This window comes from Euprymna scolopes, chromosome 45 (assembly GCF_053919585.1).
Source record: "Euprymna scolopes isolate OS-2025 chromosome 45, ASM5391958v1, whole genome shotgun sequence".
Taxonomy (NCBI): Eukaryota; Metazoa; Mollusca; class Cephalopoda; order Sepiida; family Sepiolidae; genus Euprymna; species Euprymna scolopes.
This window is the reverse complement of record NC_136526.1, coordinates 65,082,436-65,095,497: the sequence shown is the minus strand read 5'-3', so window position 1 is coordinate 65,095,497 and position 13,062 is coordinate 65,082,436. Positions and strand designations below refer to the sequence as shown.

Here is a 13,062-nt window from a genome sequence, read left to right as displayed (position 1 = left end):
GAAACCATAAAAATTGGTCATCATCTCATAAGATATATAACGATAAGATGCTGAATTTTCCAGATCTACGACAATTTTAAATGCCTGTACAAAAAAAGTCTAAAAACTTGTTCAGAGCACATCATCATCATCATCATCATCATCATCATGTGCTGTCCTTCGTGTCCGAAGACGACTTCCTGTGAACCATCATTCTCCACTTGTCAAGATCGCGACTGAGGGTCTGCCAGCTTCCAGTAGGGATCAACCTGTCCTTTAGATTTCGTTTGACGGTGTCACGAAACCTGAGCTTAGGTCTGCCTATGCCTCGTACCCCATCCTCCAGTTGTGAAAACAGTATCTGTTTTGGTAGTCGGGAGTTCTCCATTCTGTTTACGTGCCCGGCCCATCTCAAGTTTTTCCGGATGAGCAGGTCATACATGCTTGGGAGGTTGGCTTGTGATAGGATCTCCCTGTTGCTGACAAAGTCATACCACTATATGTGTGTATATATACACAGGCGGCAAAAAGAAAGTCCGCACTTGTAATTTTTTCAAAAACTGCAAATTTAAGCTAAATTTAAGGTAATTGTTTAAACAAGCTAACCCTAACCTCATTTGATTCGCGTTTTATTCTTCTATATTTATATTCGACTTTTAATTGAAATATTCTAGTGTTCACGTCAATGGTTTTCTGTGGGCTTACTACTTTTTAGAACGTTTTATATATCGTGTAGATTGTAATATCTAAGATTTGTGAACGTGCGTTGCATCTTGATTTATTTACGTCGACTTTTACAAAATTATTGTGATTTTGGCTCCCCTCGTGTGCATTCAACTTTTTCATATAAAAGCGAAACTAATCTGAAGCGAAGGCAGTGTTTTCCCGGCTTTCGTGCCGGGAACGTCCAGAAAGCAATAATGCTTTGATCAATCTTGGGGGGGGGGGGGGGAAACAAACCCCTTATATCAGACAATTGCTATTCAAATTGGACGATCCCCTTTCTGTAGGGAGCTGGTTTCACTCCCCGCCCCCCCCCCCCCGCCCCCACCAAATTTTTGGGGAAACAAAACCAAAAACCTGCCTCGCAGTAAAAGTTAACTGCGGGATTTCTATTTGACCTCATTTAATTCACGCACCTGTCGGCATTTAGTTTTTAATCCTTCAATAAATTCAAACGTTTTTCTGTTACTCTCCCTTGCTGGCCGAGCGGGTAAACATGTCAGGTTTTTTTCACACTTTATTTTCCACCTTCGCCTCAAGGCTCCTGTTTCGATCCTACCTACCTACCAAAACTTTTTTTTGTTTCCCCCCCTCCCAACACCCACACCTACAAACACCCAGGTAACACCGTGTACCCCTGCTAGTCCTACCTACCTACCTACCTACCAAAACTGTTTTTTTACCCCCACCCCAACACACACACCTCCAAACACCTGGGCAATGCCGGGCACCCCTGCTAGTCCATAATAAAAGTCAGACGTTTGTTTTTTGTTACCATTGTGCTTTGTCTCTTTTCTTCTCCCACCCCAGGGAGGATTTAACCTTCTTCTCTTTATTTCCATCATTTTTTTTCCGCTCTCAGAATCATCCGAGTTCTTCCTCATCCTTATCGGCTTTTACTACGAAACACTGATTTCGGCGTCATCAATTCATAATTGCTCTCAAAAAATGAAACCTGGAAAGCTTGTCCTTGGCTCCAAAAAGATATTGATTTAAAAAAAAAAGAAATAAGATTAAATAAAATCAAAGTTGGCAAAATAGTGTCTACAAACGGGCCAAGAGATTGGGGTTCAATCCTCGTTCAAATGATGAACAGCAGTGATTTTCATTTCATTAATTATGAACCTCCTTTAAATTTTTTAATCCGATTAATTATTGGATCTTTTACTGAAATCCTTTGATTGGTGGAAGTACTGGTCCGTTATCTCTGTGGTTAATTTCAGGACTCTTGATCCTCATAATGAATCATGTCACGTCATATGGCGCGGTCGTTTAATTGCATCATAGTTTTTAAAGAGGAGCTCTTATGATTTGATTATACTCCCACTCTCCACCATGCCTCCCCGTTCTGCTTGCGGTTCATCATCTTCACCTGGCTTCGTCTTGCTTGACTCTTCAATGCTGACAACCCTATCGCATCTTCAATCCGACATTCACCCAATCACTCTCCCACATCTCTCTCCCTTCCTCTCTCATCTTTTATCTCCCATCCTTTCTATTCCTCCCTCTTTTTTCCTCTCTCTCTCTCTCTTTCCCCTCTCTCTCCCTTTTTTCCTCTCTCTCTTTTCCTCTTTCTCTCTTCCTCCTGTCTCTCCTTCCTCTCTCTTTTTCTTCCTTCCTCTCTCCTTTTCTCTTACTCCCTCTCTTTTACTCTCTCTCTCTCTCTATTTTTCTCCCTCTCTCTCTTCCCCTCCCTTTCTCTTCCCCTCTTCCTTCCTCTCTTCCTGTTTTTCTCTCCATCTCTTTTCCTTCCTTTTTCCCTCTCTTCCTCTTCCTTCCTCCCTTTTCCTCTTCTTTCCTTCCTCTTCCTCCCTCTTCCTTCCTTCTTCTTCCTTCCTCCCTCTACCTACCCCCCTCTTCCTTCTTCTTTTCTATAGAGACAATAAGTGCACAGTTTGATGTCAGTGTGGGAACTGTACACACAATCATCTGCAAGGGTGCTCTAAGAAAATCACAGACTATTTCACCAAAATGGGCATCAAAACAGTTTCTTACCCTCCCTATAGTCCAGACCTTGCTCCCTGAGATTTTTTATCACATTTTCACCCCAAACAAAGCGCAGTGTCACTTTGATGTAGGGGGGTCTGCTATCTGGGACATAAATTGCAGGGATATTATGTAGGGAGTTGAGCAGCAAGATATCTGTTTACATTACACTTGAACTTCTGCATGTCAGTAAAGCTAAGGAAGCAGGAACATGGAAGGGAATTCCAAAGTCTAGCATTTCTAGGGAAGGAACTATTAGCGTAGAAGTTTCTGGCATCTACAGATCTCTACTGTGTAGGGGTGGGATTTTCCTGCTTGTCAGGTTTGTCGGGGATATTTACATCAAGGGGGTATAAGAGCTTGTAGTTCGTCAGCGCATCTACCATTAAAATATTTGTAAAACAGGCAGAGGGATGCAAAATTTTCTTGATGGGACAGAGGTTAAAGCCTATCTGACAGTTCAGGACTTACTAGGTTGGCGACTCTCTTTTGAACCATGTCCAGGAGCGAGAGACTAGTAGCGGATGCACCAGCCCAAATGTGGCAACAATACTCCATACATGGTCGAATAGTGGCCTTGTAGAGGTACATGATACTGTCAGGCATAAGAAACTTTCTAGCACGATAGAGAGAGCCCACCTTCCTCACAGCAGCCCCGGCAATGCTCTCGATGTATGTGTTCCAGTTCATGTTTTATTGTTGAACAAAGTACTTTCAAGTAATGTATCATTAACCATGGCTATTAGTGGTAGAGAAGGTTTCTTGTAATTATTGAAGGAAACACACTTAGTCTTGGCAGCATTGAACGTTACCATCCATTTTTGACCTCATTCTACTTCAGACTGTAGGTTTTCTTCTAGGGTTTCTGCCATTACCTTAGATATGTGTTTATTCGTTTTCCCCTTGTGCCTGTTAGAGAGCATGATGTCATCCACAAATTTGCCCATCTCAGACACAATTTCATCAGGGAGTTCATCTATGAATATCAGAACACCTACCTTTATATCATATTGGTTTGACGTACGGCCATCGAGGACAACTTAGATTCTTTTCTTACTTAAGAAAGATTTAATTATGTTAAGTATTCGTCCAGTAATACCATATGATCTGAGTTTCATGAGAAAACCATTGTGCCAGACCCTATCAAAGGACAGAGGAGATTACTTTGAAGGGGACTAGGGACTAGAGTTTCATGTGTGTACTATCAATAAAAGTGGCCATACACAAAAAAAGTTTGTAAACTTATTGACGGCACCACATATTTTAAACGCTATTCCCTTGGCTTATATCAGGTGTATAGCTGTTCGTCAAACTACAACCCTGGTCCTGGATATGACCTTAAACTATATCCAGTGATGAGGCCCCAGCTTGTAAGCTTTGGGGAGTGTGGAGCCACCCTTTAATTACCATTGCTCCCAGGTCCACTCTGACCCGGAGTGGTAGTACCTGTTAGGGTCCCAACTATGGGTTAAATAGAAACAGACTTGAAAAAAAATATATATATATTCTATTAAAAAAATTTTCTTCAAAATCACTGGATTCGGCATTAAATAACCTGAAAAGAGTTGATATGCCGTAAAACAAAAACGACCAACCAATGAAACTACGACACTGTGTCACAGCCCGCCACCAGCGCAGCCGTAGCCGAAGCCGAGATTGAACTCACTACACGAGTTTGTAGTGCAATTCGAATCTTGTCGGTAACTGAATACTTAATGCTTCGCCAGGGCTATCAAGGGTATTTTTTATCGTGACGTGTCACAGCCACCTTGCCTGAATGTCATAAAAGTATAAATAGGTATGACATTCAATGTTCTCGTGCACCCAACCGTGCGCAGCAAAAGAAGGAAGTTACACAGGTATTTATATTATATTGAACTATTGATACGTAAAAAAAGATAACTCCACGTTCTAATAGACGACATACAGGTTTTTTCGGTGACACCTACACGGACGCAAAATTTTAAAATCAAAGCACAACAAAACCGGATATTCGTATGAACTATGCAACTATCTTCATTGTAGCTGCTGAGAAATTATGGCGATGATTTACAAAATTAAATTAAAATTAAATCCACCATAATGCATTTCGGTTTCTTTGTTTCTTTTCAAATTCAATATTCCTGGACGAATACTTAACATTATCGGGTGAGGGTGTGCCTCAGGGGTCGATTCTTGAGCTATCATTATTTCTGATATTCGTAAACGATCTCTCTGATAGAATTGTGTCTGAGATGGGTATATTTACTCATGACACTATATTCAAGGCAATGGCGGAAACCCTAGAAAATTGCTTTCAATCGGTAGTGGAATAGAGATGTAAGTAGATGGTGACATCTGCTGCTACTAAGACTAAGCTTCTTTCCTTTTAACAATTACAAAAACACTTTCTTAGTCACCAATTGCCATGATAAATAACACTCTACCTGAGAGTGCATCTTTCAAACTCCCCAACTTAACATTTGCAGGCAACATGAATTGGAACAAATATATTGAGGTCATTGCCAAAGCTGCTGCAAAGAAGGTGGGCTTTCTTTACTATGCTAGAAAAATTACTCGCACCTGAGAAGATCCTCTATCTTTACAAAGCCACAATTTGTCCATGCCAGGAGTATTGCTGCAACATCTCCAAGTCGTAATATGCCATGTTTTAGTTGAAAAAAAAAAGTTTAAAAAAAAAAGATATGTCCTGATTTTGGTGTGCCTGTTTTACAAGTATTTAATAGAAGCATACACCTGACTAATCCTACAAGCAGCAAAATCTCACCTCTTCACTGTAGAAGCTTTCTTCCCTTGGATTTTCTTTCCTTCTTACCTTTTTCCCCTAATTGCAGGGCTTTACGTTGCGAGGGACAGTCGCATTTGCAAGTAATTTTTTTTTTTTTTTTTTTTTTCAAAGTGGCGACTAGAAATAATAAAATGCTTATCTTTTGGTGATTTTTTTTTTTTTCTTTTTTTTTCACCAACAATCTTCCAAAACTTATTACTGGGTTAAAAGTGTTTTTTTTTTTTTTTGTTTTTTTTTAATAAAATTAGCAAAGTTAAATTATTTAAACCAAAAAATGTTTAATAGAATAATATGCTCTTTTTTTTTAAATAAAACTAGCAAAGTTAAATTGTTTAGACCAAAAAATGTTTACTAGAATAATACACTTTTTTTTTTAATAAAACTAACAAAGTTAAATTATTTAAACCAAAAAATGTTTAATAGAATAATACTCTTTTTTTTAATAAAACTAGCAAAGTTAAATTATTTAAACCAAAAAATGTTTAATACACTCTCTTTTTTTCTTTTTTTTTTATAAAGACTGTATAAAAAACATCTGAAGAAATTTGAATGTTCATCCCTTCAAATTTTAACATAAAATTTGGTGCATATTTAGAATTATACTGATTTAAAAAAAAAAATACAGAAAAATCTTTATGATGTACATACTTTTCATGGAAAAAGAAGGAAAGAAAAAAAAGGAGACGGAGAGAGAGAGAAAATGTCATATTCTACATTTATTTAATGTTCGCACACTCTTGAAAAGCCCTTGAATTTTAACTTTTGCCTTGAAATGGCCTTTTTGTTATTATTACCTTGAAAATATGTAAAGTCTTGAAAATTATATTTTTTTGTGTCCAATAAAAATTTTTGTCAAAATATTAAAAATAAAATCAAACGAAACAGGACAAGCGATTCCGTTTAGTAATCTTTTATTCAATTTTCAACTTGAAAAACATGGAGAATGTCTTGAAAATTGCATTCTTTATGTCCAGTAAAAATTTGTGTTAATATATTAAAACTAAAGTAATTGTCTGTATTTTTGAGATGAGGTGTTTTCATTGATTGAGATTGTCTGACTGACTTCCTCATCTTGGTTGTTATAGTCACAACGTTTCGGCCGTTTTGCCCTCCGGTCTTCATCAGGTGTTTTGTATCGAACTGGGGAACCGTTTGTTAGGAGTCTCGAACCCAACCTTTTATTATTATTATGGGGGTACCGTGTTCGGACTCCAGCTAGGCTCTGGGACATAGTTGCTGATTCTCTGTTTTGAATATCAGCTAGAATCAAAACCGAAAGCTGGTGACTGTACCAACGTGAACTGATTAAAAATAAACTAAGATGAATTTACAAAATGTTTAACGATTTTTTTCAATTTTGACCACTTTTAACCCCTTAAAACTAACCGGCTAAAAACAAGCAGAGGATGCAACGTTTCGTCGATGGGACAGAGGCTGGAGCTTAGATGCCAGTTCAGGGCCTATCAGATTTGCGACTCTCTTTTGAACCTTGTCAAGGAGCGAGAGACTAGTAGCCGATGCACCAGCCCAAATATGACAGCAATACTCCATACATGGGCGAATGGTTGCCTTATAGAGGTACGGGATACTTTCGGGTGTTAGTAGCTTTCTAGCACAGTAGAGAGAACCCACCTTCCTTGCAGCGGCCCTGGCGATGCCTTCAATGTAATTGTTCCAACTCATGTTTCCTGTGAACGTTAAGCCAAGGAGTTTCAAAGATGTACTCTCAGATAAAGAGTCGTTGGCCATTGCTATAGGTGGTAGAGAAGGTTTCTTATTATTGTTGAATGAAACTAGTTTAGTCTTGGCGACATTATAAATATAAAAGCGAAAATATGTGTTCGTATGTATGTGCACTTTTTGTGTATGTCCGCAAAAGGCTTTTTTCTGGGGGATGCTTGCTCGGCTCCCTCATTCTTTTTAAAACTTTTTATTTCACGTCTATATCATAATATCTACGAGTTAACAACGGGGGTCAACTGTCTATTTAATTTGCCCAATTTTGAAACGTTTAATATTCTATATTTTTGGATCGCCATATGTTGCTTGATTCGATTGGTCATCATATCAGACAATTGCTTTATTACTCCTCCCCTTATAATATACGGGGTAGTCGCTTTTCTCCCCCCCAAAAAAAACAATCATTAAAAACTGTCTCGCATTAAAAATATTCACTGCTAAATAGCCATTGCTTACGTCATCGTAATGCTCCCGCTATGACCTCATTAAGCGGCCATCTGTAAATCCAACCTCTTTCACTTACTCTTTTTTGACTTGACTCACTTTTTAATCATTCTTGCATTGCTACTGTCGCCGTAGCACAGGTGTTCAGGCTCAGTCTATTGGCCTCAAGTCTCCAGGTTCGAGCCCACCTGCCACCCCCCCCTCCCCTTTTTTATCCATTTTTAAAATCGCTATCGTTAAGTTTCCTTTTTGTTCTGATTTACCCCCCCCCCCAACACACACACCTACAAACACCCGGGCAACGCCAGGTACCCCCCTGCTAGTCTATAAATATAAAAGCGAAAATGTATGTATGTATGTGTGTTCGCTTTTTCTGTGTGTCTACAAAAGGCTTCTTTCAGAGAAGTGGTCGGTCGGTTCACAACTTTTTAAAACTTTTTATATCACATACAAATCGTAATATCTCACAGTTAACAACGAAGCAAATTTAATTTGGTCGATTTCGGGAAGATAAATATTCAATATTTGTCGCTCACCGCATGTGGCTTAGTCTTTTTCCTATAACATCTTCGGGGAATAAAAAAGCGTTCAGCAGTAAATGAATACTATCCCGCAGTCAAATTTTACCTAATTAATTTATTAAAACGGGCACCTGCTAAATCCAAGTAATAAATTAAATTCAAACGTGTTTCCGTTAGCATCTCGCAGTGGGGCAATGGTTAACATCGCGCGTTTTTTTTTTTTTTTTTTTTTTTTTTTTCACACTTTAATTTACAATTTTGCCTCAACGGTCCGGGTTCGATCCTCATACTTACTTTTTTTTTTTTTAACCCCCCTCCCCACACACACACACACCTCCAAACACCCAGGCAATGCCAGGTACCCCTCGCTAGTATATATATAAAAGGCAAAATGTGTGTTAGTGTGTGTGCATTTTTGTGTATGTCCGGCAAAGGCTTTGGAGGGGGGGGGGCGCTCGGGTGGGGGTCACTGTTTCTTAGAACTTTTTATATACTCCCTAGATTGTAATATCTATGATTTACAAAACGAGGTCATGTGTATCTTTAACTTGGGCGACTTTTCCATGCTATTTTCGCAATTTTTTTTTTAACTCTTCGCGTGTTTGTTTGACTTCTATATATATAAAAGCGAAAATGTATGCATGTATGTACGCTTTTCCTCGATGTCCACAAAAGGCTTCTTTCAGAGAACCGCTCGCTCGCTTCACAACTTCTTAAAACTTTTTATATCATCTATAAATTGTAATATCTCACACTTAACCACGGAGCTCGCCTATCTATTTAATTTTATTGACTTTCAAACGTTAATTATTCGACATTTCCTGCATCGGTACGCGTTACATTCGGTTTTCGGTATAAACAAAAGGCGAAACTCGACTAATTACTGACCGAAAGCCAGTGGGCTCTAGAGAGCTAAGTAACGTTTGGTCAATGTCGACTTCGTCATATCAGACGGTAGCTTTCATTTCGAGACGAGATGCTCCCCCTAATAAACAGGGAGCGGGTTTTAAAAACAAACCGATTTATTGACCTCATTAAATACTGTCCCGCACAAAATGCTAACTGCTGAATACCTATCAAAAACGTGCACCTGTTTTTTTTCACGCTTTACTATTTTCGAACTGCGCGGCAAGGCTTTGTTTTTTTTTTTTCACGCGCACCTGTTTTTTTTTTTTTTTTTTTTTCACATTTCGGGTTTTTCTCACACACACCTACAAACACCCGGGCAACGCCGGGTACCCCTCGCTAGTTTCAGTATAAAAGTGAAACTCAATACAAAGCAAACGCTTCTCCCTGGCACTTGTAGCAAGGACATCCAGAGAAGCAATCAGCTTTGATCAATGTGGGGGAAACCCGTCATATCAGACAATTGCTATTCATTTGGCACTCCTCTTTTTAAGGGAGCTGGTTTTCCCCAACATCTTAGGGAAACGCAGAAACTGACTTGCAGCCAAAGTTAAGTTTCCCCTATGACGTGATGTTTGACCTCATTAAATTTACACACATGTCACTTAACTTTGTATCGTTAAATTAAAATGCTTTTCAGTTCCTGTACTGTCGGGACCGAGCAGTAAGGAGTCAGGGTTTTTTCCCTTTCTTTTCCACCTTCGCGTCAAGGGTTCAGGTTTGAGCCTCCCTTTCTACCAAAACTTTTTTTTTCTTTTACACCGAAAAACACCCACGTAACACTGGGCAACCCCGCTAGCATATATATATATATATAGTAAGTTATAAAAAATATATAGCAATTAAGCTACACTGAATATTCCGCGTTTCATCCACTCTAGGACTCTTCTGCATAAGTCTGAAGAGTCCTAGAGTGGATGAAACGCGGAATATTCAGTGTAGCTTAATCGCCATATATATTTTATGACTTACTACCTAGCTCTACCTACGTATTGAGCACTTTTTAGTAAATACTTAAAGTTTAGGCATAAATTTATACTTTCGTATATTAATTTTATGTGAGTAAATTAAGTAGTTATATATATATATATATATATATATATATATATATATATATATATATATAAATAAATAAAAAACCGTAATCTATGAATACATGTTTCGAGGTACTACCTCTCATCAGTGTAGCTTGATGGTTTCTAGGATTTGAACCTCAAACCATACGTATTATATTATATTCCAGTGCGTTAACCGTTACACCACAAAGTCATAGATGACTTTATATCTTATTTTTGTTGCTTTTAAACTTATGTCGACGATTGTTGATTTTTTAAAACATTAATACGGTTAATAGCATCTCCAACCTTGGAGGTCATGGAAAATATTTTTTCCTTAGAAAATCGCCCATATTTATTTTTTGGACCTAAATAAACAAATATTATTTATTTATTATTTTGCTTATAAAAGATTGGAGATGCTATTAATTGTATTATCGTTTTAAAAGTCATAAAAAGATCTGCATAAATTAAAAAAAAAATAATTCATAAAGCAATCTAAGACTTTGTGGCATAACAGTTAACGCACTTAACCATAATGCATCTTGTCTGAGGTTCGAACCCTGGAAACAATCAAGGCTGACAAGAGGTAGTATCGTGAACACACATGTTTTATAAATAAAATAATAAATAGATGTTTGTTTATTTGTTTACGTCCAAAAAAATATGGGTGATCTTTCAAAGATTGAAGACGCTGTTAACCTTTTTTCGTTTTAAGAAAATCGACAAAAAAAAATATATTTACTCATTTATGCATTATTATACAATCATAATTATTGTTATTAATTTTTCTAAAGGTAACCATCAATTGAACTTTTACAGACGAGGTAAACAAAAATTCTTTTCACCTTACATTTATTTTTTTTCTTTTTATATCGCATTTTTTTTTTTTTTTTTTTTTTTTTTTTTTTTTTACATGGTGGTGGTGAACCTTTAGCTATTTACTTTCAAATATTCAACCTCCGCACTTTTCCGTCTCCATCTTGGGATTTTACTTTCAGATTTTTACACTAATATTGCACACTTCCTTCGACAGTGTTGTATTCTATTTCTCTTAGTCTGTCTGTCCATTCCACTTTTTTTTTTGTCGGAAACTACCGGGCCGATCTGGCTGAAGTTTTTTTTACGGACATCTGCTATGGTAAGGTGCAGCAAAAGTTTCAGACGCAATAAGTGTTAATAAGGATTAGTATTGAAGTTCCACTTTCTCTCATAAACTACTGGGTCAATCTGTTTGAAATTTTGTGTGGACCTTTATGATAAGTCAACAGGCAATAACTTTTCCTACGACTTTTGCTAATTATTATTTATTATACCAGACCGTCATCACTTTTTTTTTTTACAAATGAGTTATCACTTATTAAGGCCAGAGGATCACTCGAGGATAAGGGTTAATGAGTATATAGTGGTCAAAACGAACATGTCGTAGTAATCGTTATTTGTCGAAATTTGGTACATTAATTACTTAAGGGGAACGGCTCATCAACAATTTGTTCACATTCGACTTGAAGACAACCATATTGTAGTCAGTTGGAAAGCAGGAAAACGGAACAGAGTTCCACAGATGTGCAGTTCTAAGAAAGGAGCTTTGTTCATGGAATCTACGTTTGAGTTTAGGCACAGATAAAGTGTGTGGAGGAAGTTATTGATAGTGGTTTCAGCTGGACGAATGTTCTTCATGAAAGTCATGACAGGGGGTTCAATAGATTGGAGCTCAGACGAGCACTTGCCATGAAAATAATGATAAAGCAGAGACAGACTCGCAACGTCTCTTCTGCGAGAAGGAGGTTGCAGGGAAGAGAAAAGATGTTTTTAGCAGCTCCTGTCTAGGTGTGGCAACAATACTTCATCCTGGGACGCACTTGGCTCTTATACAGATAGAGAATTGCATCAGCAGTGAGATATCTACTGGAGCAGTAGAATGATCCCACCATTTTTTCAGCAGCCTTGGCAACAGATTTGATGTACGTGTTCCCTCTCAGATCAGGAGTAAAGGTTAGAATTAGAAGCTTGTCAAAACATGGAGCCTCCCCAAGGAGAGAGACATTCGTTTCAATTGGGGATCAGACTGGCATGAACTCCAATATTAAATTAAATATAAATATATACATAAATAAAAGGTACTTATCCATTATACATTCCAAAAGCATCTGTACAAACCAAGATTGTTCCTGGATATGCCGTAAAACAACCAACCAACAAACCAAGATCTTCTTCCCAGCAAGCAATCAAGTTAAATCGACAATGGGAACTCTCTTCCCCCACTCTCTATTTGTGCTTAAATCTAAACACAAATTCCATGAACAAAGTTTCTTTCCTAGAACTGCACGCCTGTCGAACAGTGTTCTGCTATCTTGCTTTCCACCTGACTACAATATGGTCATCTTCAAGTCCAACATAAACAAGTTCTTGATAAATTTCCACTGTTAACGATTGCGGCATTTTCCCATTGACTACTGTACACTCAGTAACCTTTATCCTCGAATGGTCTCCAGGCCTTCATAAGTGGTGACTCCTTTGTAAAAAAAAAAAAGAAAACAAAGAAAAGAAAACAAAAAAACTGTTACCAAAAAAAGCAAGAAAGTTTACTGCTGACTTCGGTGTCATTCGGAATATCTCATTTGGAAACTGATTGTAAGATTTATTATTTCTGAATTTGTTTCCGTCACCTTTATTTAACCAAACATAAAACAAAGCAGTCGATTTTGTTTGCAAATGGTCAATAGTTTCAGGCTTAAAACATAGTTAAATTAAAGAAACGTTTACCCACCTCTGACCAAAAAGTTGCCCGTCAGACTTGAGGTTAGTTATAAGATGAGAAATTTATTTTAAACTATTTTTCAAGGAATGCAACACCAACATCAACATCTGGGTTGGTCATATCGGATTTTTGCTAGATATGTAAAGACAGATATTGCTG

At 37.6% G+C, this 13,062-nt stretch overlaps 1 protein-coding gene across 2 annotated transcripts in view; it reads left to right on the top strand.

Annotated features, from left to right (window-relative positions):
- The window catches only part of LOC145269851 (calcium-independent protein kinase C-like), a 323,130-nt gene that overhangs the window by 243,613 nt on the left and 66,455 nt on the right, over nt 1–13,062 (top strand). Inside the window, exon 9 of one of the 2 annotated variants that reach the window (XM_080125579.1) lies at nt 10,940–10,969. The exons of the other annotated variant lie outside the window; for it this stretch is intronic. Within the exon in view, the coding sequence (XP_079981705.1) occupies nt 10,940–10,969 (30 nt within the window). The remainder of the gene's footprint in view (nt 1–10,939; nt 10,970–13,062) is intronic. 2 annotated transcript variants of the gene reach the window in all.